Source organism: Sabethes cyaneus, chromosome 1 (assembly GCF_943734655.1).
Source record: "Sabethes cyaneus chromosome 1, idSabCyanKW18_F2, whole genome shotgun sequence".
Lineage (NCBI taxonomy): Eukaryota > Metazoa > Arthropoda > Insecta > Diptera > Culicidae > Sabethes > Sabethes cyaneus.
In genome coordinates this window covers 3,252,137-3,262,927 of record NC_071353.1, presented here as the reverse complement: position 1 = coordinate 3,262,927, position 10,791 = coordinate 3,252,137, and the positions used below count along the sequence as shown (strand labels likewise).

Sequence of the window (10,791 nt, the reverse complement as noted above, 5' to 3'; positions counted from 1 at the left end):
TAGCTACGTATTTCGCCTACGACTTGCAGGCTTCCGAATTCGAAATTTTAATTTTAATTTTAGATGAAATACTGTATCCCGCAAGCTATACCTAAGATAGCAGACCCATCAGCGGGATGTAGGTATCGCAACCCCGGTGAGGTAGTATACCGAAAACTCAATTACCACGAACAACGAAGAAAGAAATTCAGGACGGAGCAATCGGTATAGGACACAGCAAGGGACAAGGAAACGATTAAGGGATAATGATTGGAAACTTGGTACCTGGAATGTCCGAACTCTTCATGAACCGGCACGGGCTGGCTTGCTTACTCGAGAGCTGCATCAACTCGGAGTGGAGATCGCTGCTGTTCAGGAAGTTCGGTGGCCAAATTCCGGAGAAAAGGAGTTCCGTGCAGTAGATCCTATTGCAGGCACTTCTTTCAAGTACCACATCTACTACAGCGGCAGTAAAAAAGCATTGAGTCGGTTTCGTAGTGTTGGGAAAACAAAAGCAACCAGTTATCCGGTGGAGGCCCGTAGATGACTATGCGTGTTGAGAATTAAGGGCAAATTCTTCAACTACAGCCTAATCAACTTATACGCACCGACAAATGATAAATCCGATGATGCTACCCAGTAAACCATTTGGTTTGTATAACTCGATTGCAATTGAGAAATACGACATCATATCTGAACGAAAAAGTTATATTTCACTCCAGATAAGAACATATATGTACCGAAGTGGAGGCAATATACGTGCGAAAATTTTGACAATTATTTGAAATTCTATCTTGCATTTTATACAGTGGTTTTTATAACACGCGACTTAATACTCCTTAATATACGATTAAGATATAACTTTTTGTTGCAAACAACTATACTGCTTTATAATTCACAGTCATGTGTTGTATATGAGGACACGCACGACTTCAAACAACTTATTGTTCACTTCGTTTTGATATGCTCTAATCATTCTACAATTCCAATGTAAAATTGATATGAAAACGATTTAATGTGAACTTTCTATTACGATTTTGTGTTATCTGGGTAAGGACGAGCTTTACGACAAGCTTGAGAGGACCTATGGAGAGTGCCCAAAACGACGTGAAATTCATCATCGGAGATGCAAATGATCAGAAGCGAGGATTTCTTCCGTCCAGACATTGGAAGACATAACCTTCATCTGTCGACCAATGATAACGGTCTGAGGCTCATAATTTTTGCCGCGGCCAGAAGAATGGCCATCTGTAGCACCTACTTTCCTCGTTTGAATATTCGGAAACACACCTGGAGACATCCAAAAGGATACTCTAGCTCTCAGATCGATCATGTCTTGATTGGCGGTCGACACTTTTCGGATGTTATCGATGTACGGTCTTTTAGGGGATCAAATATCGACTCTGACCACTATCTCGTAGTGAGTAAGATTCGCGTAAGGCTGTCGAACACGACGAAAGCTTGCACTGAGAGGACGCTGCGTTTCAACATCCAGCGGCTAACGGCAGACGGCGTAGTAGTGGAGTATGTCAGGAAGCTTGACCAACAAATCGTAGAACAGCAGGTAGGAGAAGATATAAATGGGCTATGAAGGAACATCCATGGTGCCATCGAAACAGCTGCGAGTGAGGCGGTAGGCACGACGCGTGGAAGACAGCGTAATAGCTGGTTAAATGCCGAATGCCAGAAAGTGACAGATGAAAAGAACCAGGCCAGGAGTCGCATGCTCTCTGCGGCAACGCGTCAAAACAGAGAGAGGTACAGAGAGACTAGAGCTACGGAAAAAATAAGCCATCGTCTAAAGAAACGCGAGTACGAGGAGCACGTGCTCGCCGGCGCAGAAGAGCGATTCGCCAGCAACGACACACGGAGTTTCTATAAAACGGTGAGATGCAGGAATTTTGCCATGCCCGTGATGTGCAATGAAAGTGCTGGCAACCTTCTTACCGACAAAACGGCGGTAGCAGCCAGGTGGAGCACTTCCAGAGACTGTTGAATGGAGAGGTAAATGCGGAGATCAGCAGGGACAGGATAGGAATTTTAAGCGATGGTCAAGCTATGGAGTCACCAACACAGGAGAAGGTTAAGAAGGCAATCAGTGAGCTGAAAAACGGTAAGGCTGCTGGGAAGGACGGTATCCCGGCTGAACTTCCAAAAGCGGGGAGCGAGCGGCTGTACGAAGCACTCCCACCGGATCATTGTCAGGATCTGGGAGGAAGAACAAATACCGGAGGAGTGGTTGGATGGCCTCATTTGCCCAATTTTCAACAAGGAACATCGACTGGAGTGTAAAAACTATCTAAGAATTACAGTGCTCAATTCTGCCTATAAGGTGCTTTCTCGTATCCTGTTCTGCAGACTGAGACCGTTAGTGGAGTCCTTCGTCGGCGAGTACCAAGCTGGTTTTCGTGAGGGTCGCTCCACGACGGATCAGATCTTTACACTGCGTCAGCTGCTGGACAAGTTCCAGGAGTACAACTTGCAGACACACCATCTGTTTGTGGACTTTAAAGCGGCATACGATTCAGTTAAACGAAATGCGCTGTGGCAGATAATGCTAGAACATGGTTTTCCGACGAAACTAGTTACGCTGATTCGTGCGACGCTGGACGGATCCAAATCATGGATGGACTGAAGCAAGGAGATGCACTCTCTAACCTGCTATTCAACATTGCCTTGGAAGGTGCATCATGAAGGGCAAACTTGGAAAGGAATGGAGCTATCATCACGAAATCTAACATGCTTCTTGGTTTTGCGGATGACGTCGATATCATCGGAATCAAAAGTAGAGCAGTGGCAGAGGCCTTCAGGCATTTTAAAAGGGAAGCGGCGAGATTGGGACTTACCATTAACACCGCCAAAACGAAGTACATGGTTATTGGTAGGGAATGTGGGAGCCCAAGTGGTGTTGGTACCGTGGTGGAGTTAGATGGGGAACGATATGAAGTAGTGGAGGAATTTATATACCTTGGTACAATCGTGACAGGTGACAACGATGTAAGCCGCGAAGTGAAACGACGAGTTGCAGCCGCGAATCGGGCTTTCTACGGATTACGTAGCCAGCTGAAGTCCCATAGCTTGCAAATTGGCGCAAAACTGGCGCTCTACAGAACACTAATCCTCCCGGTGGCCCTTTACGGACACGAATCATGGACGCTAAAGGAAGCTGATCGACGAGTGCTTGGGGTTTTTGTGCGTAAAATTCTGCAATCCTATACTTGGTGGCAAAATCGAAAATGGAGTGTGGTGATGAATCACGAGCTGTACCCAAGTATACAAATATGCTGATATACACCCCTATTCTGTATTTCAAATGAATCTATATTTCGTTCGACTTGTTTCGAACGAGATGTTTTGCTCATTTGATTTTGCTGGCGGAAATTTCGTTCGAATGTGTGCGTAACGCAAATATCACTTTTGGGTTGCATGGTGGACTTTTCGTAGCCTTCTTGTTTACTTCTTCTTAGAACTAATATACAACGCCTCGTGCCAAGACTGGTTTTGATTAGAAATACTCATGCATGAGTACCAAAGGTACGTTAAATACGAAAACAGTGTACCAGAACTGCTAGCAAATGTTGGGAAGCAAAATACTGTAGCGGTGCACATGTGGCTTGATTGTTTTTGACTTGATCCGCTTGTTTTGCTTACATCAATTTTGTACAATGCATTTGTACGCATAACATTAGAGATGCGTGACAATAGTCTAAGTAGATTTCGTCACTATTTCAGTAGGGTTGATCAAACATCTATAGGCAAACCGTAAGAGTGTTCGGCTCCCTTCTGACAATCCTGAGTATTTCTAGTTTTGATCTATTTCGAGTATGATAATCTGAATTTACTAATTATGATAACAAATAGAAAAATCTCAATTTAAAAGGTAAATTGCAGTTTTTTTTATTGTTCATGTTGCCATCTAATAATAACAAAAAATTTAGGTTCTCTTAAAGCATTCTCGGAATAAGGCAATCCAACTTTGCAGGACCATTCATTCATCGGCAGCGTCCCTGCGTTTCTTCGGCTTATAGCTTTCCCACTTTTTGTGGTTCAACTCGTTAAAATCATCACAATGCTTGGCAATATCTTTAAGGTATTTCGAAAGTTTCAGCAATTCTTTGTCCTTATGACGGTTGAGATGAGCCTCGGCGAACGGCTTAATCCGAAGGCCGGACTTCGGGTTCATCAGGAAGTTTCGCCGGAGATCATCAAACATGATTGTATTTTTCGATGAATACTGACTGTATTTGCCCCAAATGACGCCCAGGGGTTTAACCTCGATAACACCACGTAACGGACAGTGAACAGTGATCATCGCTTCCGAGTCCAGCATGAAAACCAGCTTGTAGTCTGCATGTGCCGTGACTCCCAGTAGCTTCATCTTTTCCACAATCCACTTCATGGACGTGGCCGACCAGATAGCAATATCGTAGTCTTCATACGCGGAAGTAAGAAACTCGTGCAAGTACGGTCGCATTAGTTCCGCTCCGTTTTCTGCCGCCGATCGATGATCAAATAGAGTGTAATCGATGTCTAGCACCAGCAAACGTTTGCCTTCACGAGGAGGATTCAGTTCGTTGATCTTGTACTCGCGTACGCGTTTGTTAATCTTAGCGAGATAGATTTCCTTATTTTCCAGTGGAACCTTATCGTCATCCTCGTTGTCGAGATCATTTACTACATTTCCGATATTTTCCGGCTTGGAAGATGCCTCCTCGATATCCGCTTCCAATGAGCCAACCATCATCAATTTAAAATTCGGTTTTAACTCCAGCAGTCCCAGGCGGACCTCGTCACTGGCAAATTTTCCTGAAATGTAGATTTTACACTTTACGATGTGGTTTCATTAACTATAATTTTTGTTATTGGATTTTCAAATAAACTAAACGAAAATACGATAGAATTATGGTAAAATACTGTGAAATTTTAAAAATGTTTCTTATCGTCAGGATTGGAAGGGTTTGCTTTAGCATTACACGTGTCGAAAACGCAGACTCTCAAAACCACAGGGCATGTTAATTTGTTTATTGCTTTTAGCAGCAAATTCTCCTTGCATTCTCAACGAAAAAAAAAACAACTTTTACAAATTATTTCAACTCATTTAGCACTTAGAACAAAACCTCTTACCTTTGTATTTGAGATTAAGCAGCTTTTGCCGCTGCGGTTTCACCTGTGTCTTTTTGCAAATTTCATGTCTCAGGATGGCCACCGTGTCATGATCAGTGAGATCTTCGATTGGATACTCTTTTCCACTCCACTTCACTATGATTTTTATATCTTTGGATGCTTGTGGCTCCATATTTCCTGCGACTTGTCCTGCCGCAACTGCTCTGTCCTTACGAAAATCAAATAAACCGTGCCAATTGCCGAATATCAATTTCACACTGACTTGTTTATCGTTTTGCGGTTATGTCAAGTTGGTCAATTTCTGAAACGTCAAATTTATTTTGTGTCTCTCGATATGCCGTTATTTTTCTGATTTTTGTTTGTGCTTGACGCTGCACCGGCTTTGGTGAGTACAAGAGTCTATAATATTTTGACCGATTTTATCTAAATGAGAACTTTTTAGCGAACAACCAAAACTGCAAAGTATAAAAAATGTCCAACGTTGCACTAGACAAATTATCTTTTTTACATAAATATCAGTTTCTGGTAGAAGTAGATCCGAACGTTTATTTGGGGCTATATCGCGGTGTAAGTATAATCAAATAAATTTCTAAGGGTTCGGTCGAACTGCACGAAACACTTACGGCATTTTATTCACCAGATATTCAGAATCAAAATAATTTTGCCGTCGTTTCCTCAGGCGACAGGAATAGGCATTTCAATTTTTAAGAATTCAAACCTTGTACAATTGGAAAAAATGCCAAAAACCACCGATCTACTCACATACATGGACAGTTTGCTTCAATTCCTGAATCAACAGGAGTCACAAACGGCGGAAACAATTCCTGATGTCGGATACTTTTTAGATATTTTATGTCAGCTAGAGCGAATCAAAACGGACCATAAATGCAAAATTCTCGCCACAAAAAATTTATCCAGCTTGAAGCTCTTTGGATTGAAGCAAAACGATCATCATCGTCTTGAGATGAACCGCACTTCGGGCGCGGAATACATTGTCATATCACACAGTCTACCCGAGCTAGGATCGTCAGGAGTGTTGTTCAAATGGCAGGCCACGCCAGAGTCGCACACTATCGCGTTCGTCCAATTACTAGAACAACTAGACGAATTCTACGCCAACTTACACAAGATCGATGAGCTATGCCACGTAGTTGACCCGTCAGAGATCGACTCTCGAACGAGCTGGCGAACGATTAAATTTAGCTCGAAAGTTTTCTTGAAGATTACTTTACATCCCCTACAGCCTTCCTCGGTTGTGATAGGTTTTATTGGACCAACGAAAGAAACGGAATATTTAAGAGAACTTTACGATAGCAAAATCGAAAATTGGGACCCGGAAAGCGATGTGTACACCAATTTGCTAAGAATTTTCGAGATAATGTCCTTTCCAATGCGCATTCAGGATAATGAACATGAGGAGTCTACAGTTAGCTGTGGTATTTGTATGTCACACAGAAATGATCACAATCAGATTCCCATTGTTTCTTGTGACAATGAAAAATGCTCGCTGATTTTCCACGTTGAATGTTTAAAACAGGTAGTATATTAGCCTTTGGTATGTACTTAAATCTAAAAAAACGTATTTTTGCAGTGGTTTCTTTCGTTAAAACAAAGTAAGACTTTTTTCGCCATATCAATAGGAACATGCCCGTACTGTAAGCAGAAAGTATCCTCCAGTTTTGATGAGTTTTTAAGTAACGTGATGTAAAAACTGTAACATTATTATTAAAATAAAATTGATCTTTTCTGGTTCTGCACATTATAAGAACAGAGAACAGTCATCCATTCAGGACAATTTTTTCGGAAGTTCTAGAATAAAATTTCAAATTAAAATCGCCTAATATACTAGCGTCACCAGCACTATTATTTCATGACTAAATGATTCTTTTCTATAGACTAAATGGTTTGCACACTGACCTGTCAAATTCGCCAGCGCTCAGATTGACCGTTTGATCGTTTTGACATTAACAAACAGGCAGGGCTGTCAATTTCTAACATTTCAAAATTTAAATGTCAAAAATGTGGGCCACAGTGTGCCATAAACTGTGAAATGAGTGTACCGCAATTGCAATCAATGAGGTCAGCTGTTCCCCAAATTGAGCCTGCCTCAATGTTCTAAGCGACTTACCCTTGCTGTTAGCTGATCTGCAAAATTAAACAATATTTCATATAGGGGGGCTCCGTAGCCGCAAGGTTACAGAGTCTGCTTTGACAAGCGAGTGGTCGTGGGTTCGAAATTTTGGAGAATCAAGCCATTCGATGTCAAGTGACTTTAGCATAGGTTTATTCTCAGGCCCCTCCATTTACCCTTCCATCATGCTGAATTCTATATTTACCCTCTGAAGCCTCTTCACAGTACAAGTGTCCCTCTTATAGTTAACTGGTCAGAGGTACGAATAAGTCCTCGCCAGGGATGGCTATAATATGGGATAGTGCTGGCAGCGAGGAATAAGTGGGTAAAGTCGATCATGCTTTGAAGGAAGGGTAAACTCCAATACACGCAAGCACGCATAAAATTTAATAAGCATATCGCTCATTCAAGAGCGATTATAGCAAAAAGAAATGCAGTGCAGATCATACACTGAGAAAAAAACCATGGTAATGCGAAACATGTATGCATGGTCATCTTAACTATATTGCAATATTGTAACGCTTACCATGATTATTGTCAACTTGAGGAGTTTCGTGGTTAAAACTACTATGACAACAAGCAAATCGCTGACTATTTCCGTGGTTAAATTGACTTTTCTCTCATACTTCTAATGACAATATTTTTGCAGCTTGATATAACAATATTGAATTGTCAACAGGACCATAAAATTGGTAACTTACTAACTGTAAGAATATCATGGTAGTTTTAACATTTTTATGGGTTATCGTAACAGTATAAGTTTAGTGCTTTTCAACCGACTATGGAAACGCGTTTCTTGATGACAATTTTATGTTTATTTTGCCCTTTTTCTTTCTGTCATTTGAAACCGCACCGCCATTACGAAAAATTTGAGTCACGAGTGATGTGCTTAGTTGTGAGTTTTTTTGTTTTTATTAAAATTTTTTTGATATTATGAACAGTTTGTTAGTGCAAAACAAATAATAAAAAAAATCTAATCTTATCTAAGTGACAAATTGTATTAAATTATTTTCTGTGTACGTGAAAACAGGTTGAATTATTTTACTGTGTAGTGTACTAACAAAAACAAACTGCTAAACTGTTATGGTGTAATCGGTGTTATTTATAGCTTGTCTGTTTTATTTTTTTAATTGCGGATGGTGCTGGACTTCCGCTCTAAACAGTTCAATCGGTGGTTTAGACGTGTCCGTGAAGTGTTTTTGGATAAAACGCGAAATGATGTCCAAATATTTCCATTTAACTTGACTGCGGCGAGGGAGCTGCGGGATAGACTGTTGGAAACGTATATTTGGAACTGTAATAAAGGCAATTTATATATCCTATCTGCATGCAGACCATCATCTATAGGTAGTATTCGATATTTTTTGATTGTATGAATTATTGGTATTATCTTTTCTTTAATATTTGTCAGGTATATTTGGATTACTACACATGAGACGCAAACTACTAGGAGCAAATTGTGATAAATAACTTTTTTAGGAAATGTACTGGCTAAGCTATGGCTTTACGATTGCCAATTGCAATCCTTGAGCGTAAAATATACCCTTGTGAATTAGTCAATGACCTGGTGAGTAACGGTTGAAAATTTAATAGTCATAATTTAATTGAAATGTTTTATACAGATCGAGTAATCCTTAAGCGACAAACATGCTCTTGAGTTAGGCCTTAGAGAGATCGCAATATGTGGAGGCGCGAGTGGAAAAGCACTATCGCAAGCGATTGAGCAGAGAATCATTACTGAACATAGATTGCAAATTGCATCAAAAGTTGCGAAACACAAGAATCTTGCAGACAGGTATGCATTTAATGTTTTTATTGTATTAGCTATTAATATGCTTTGATTTCAAATTCTCTTTTATAAAAATTATTCAATCTGAGCAATTACTTTAGATACATTAATTTCTCTTCCATGAGTAGGTGGTTTGTTGAGTCCTTCAGCAACCGCCAGTTTTAGTTTCATGTATAGCATGTAACCTAACCTAATAACCCAATAACCAACACTCTCTACTTTTAAAAGCCGCAATTACCGTCACCGAGAAAAATTGGAATAATGCGAACGATTGCCATGTCCCCATTATACTATATCTGCTCGATTTTTCGTACTTCTGAGCGATAACACTGATCTTGAATAACTGTCAAGAATTGCGTTATGAAACTCCCTCTTCTGTTGAGTACTCTTACCACTGCGTCCATTATTTTGAACTATTGTGCTATGCCCCGTTTATTTCTTTTACTGTACGCTTCAAGCTTACCTATCACTTGTTAAGTAAGTAATAGGCTCATAGCTGGAGCGAGACAGGTACCAATCAGGGATGACTTGGTTTTTGAACGTTGTTACCTTGATCGGCGACGCAAAGCAGATCTCCCTTGGCTCTGGTAGACCATTTTTGGGATACTGCACTCTACGTCCTATTAGTGCTCCACAATTGCAGAGCAAGTGTTCCGAGGTATCACGCTCGGCATTACACAAGCGACAAATGTTATCTTGGACGAAACCGAGATTCCGAAGATGGTATTTACTCGCACAATGTCCTGTCACAAGACCGGTAAGCGTGCTGAGATTTCTTGATGTCAACTTTTGAGTAACCCTAATACACGGCGTTATAATTTTTTTGATTGTTTGAGGGATTGTACGGCCATCCAATTGGCCATGCCTGTTCGGCTCTCCCGTTGTGTCAGCTCACTTTTCAGCACACAGTCAGGGATGCAGCGAAATGGATTTGGAACCGTGAATGGAGGGTTAGATCCACATCTGGCTGGTTCGTCTGCAAGTTCATTCCACTCTATAGCGCAATGACCAGGAACCTAGTACAATTTTACCGAGTTCACTTGGCTTAGTTGCCGTAAGAAGCAATTGCAATCCCAGATAATTTTTGAGGAGCACTTAAAAACTTTAAAGGCTTTTAGTGCCGCTCCCATACCAATGAAACACAAATTTCCTCGTAACTCGTGAACTAATCAAGCAAGTGGAACAAAATATGACATATGGGTGTTTTTGGAGACAAGAATGTTTTCTATGATGAATTGAAACCTTTCCCCGCTTCAGGAGAGGGGGCTCCTATACAACTGAAATACAAATTTCCTTATAACTCGAGAACTAGTTAATCAAATGGAACCATATTTGGCATGTGGGTGTTTTTGGAGGCATGAATTTTTTCTATGATGAAATTGGACCCCTCTCGGTTTTTAGGAGGGGGGGGGGCTCCCATGCAAATGAAATACAAATTTCCTTATAACTCGAGAAGTAATCAAGCAAATGGAACCAAATTTGGCATGTGGGGGGGTTTTGGAGCCAGCATTCTTTTAATGATGGTTTGAGACCCCTCACCCCTGTGGTAGGGGGATAAGGACTCTCATACAAATAAAACAGAAATTTTTGCGTGACTCAAAAACTAATCGAATTCGAGCAATTTTAGATTCTTTCATAAAACATTAATCTTGTTATTGATTAACCACCAAAAACTATCAATAGTAACATTAGATAATTCAGCGTGCGACGGCCACACGCCGCGAGTGTTGCCGGCGACCTGCAGTCGGAAGCGCCGGCCACTGTGAGG

General features: G+C 40.9%; 2 protein-coding genes across 2 annotated transcripts; one reads left to right on the top strand and one right to left on the bottom strand.

The window, feature by feature from the left end:
- Positions 1-3,887: 3,887 nt before the first annotated feature.
- Positions 3,888-5,570, bottom strand: LOC128740688 (ubiquitin-like domain-containing CTD phosphatase 1). Its single transcript, XM_053836255.1, has 2 exons — positions 5,104-5,570; positions 3,888-4,785 (listed from the first exon to the last, which is right to left on the bottom strand). Exons 1-2 carry the CDS (start codon positions 5,273-5,275, stop codon positions 3,968-3,970), a joined length of 990 nt encoding a protein of 329 aa, XP_053692230.1. The 5' UTR covers positions 5,276-5,570; the 3' UTR covers positions 3,888-3,967.
- On the top strand, positions 5,468-6,811 carry LOC128733820 (E3 ubiquitin-protein ligase FANCL). Its single transcript, XM_053827634.1, has 4 exons — positions 5,468-5,488; positions 5,546-5,670; positions 5,744-6,640; positions 6,695-6,811. The coding sequence occupies exons 2-4, from the start codon at positions 5,575-5,577 to the stop codon at positions 6,809-6,811; spliced, it is 1,110 nt and encodes a 369-aa protein (XP_053683609.1). The 5' UTR covers positions 5,468-5,488; positions 5,546-5,574.
- Positions 6,812-10,791: the final 3,980 nt, after the last annotated feature.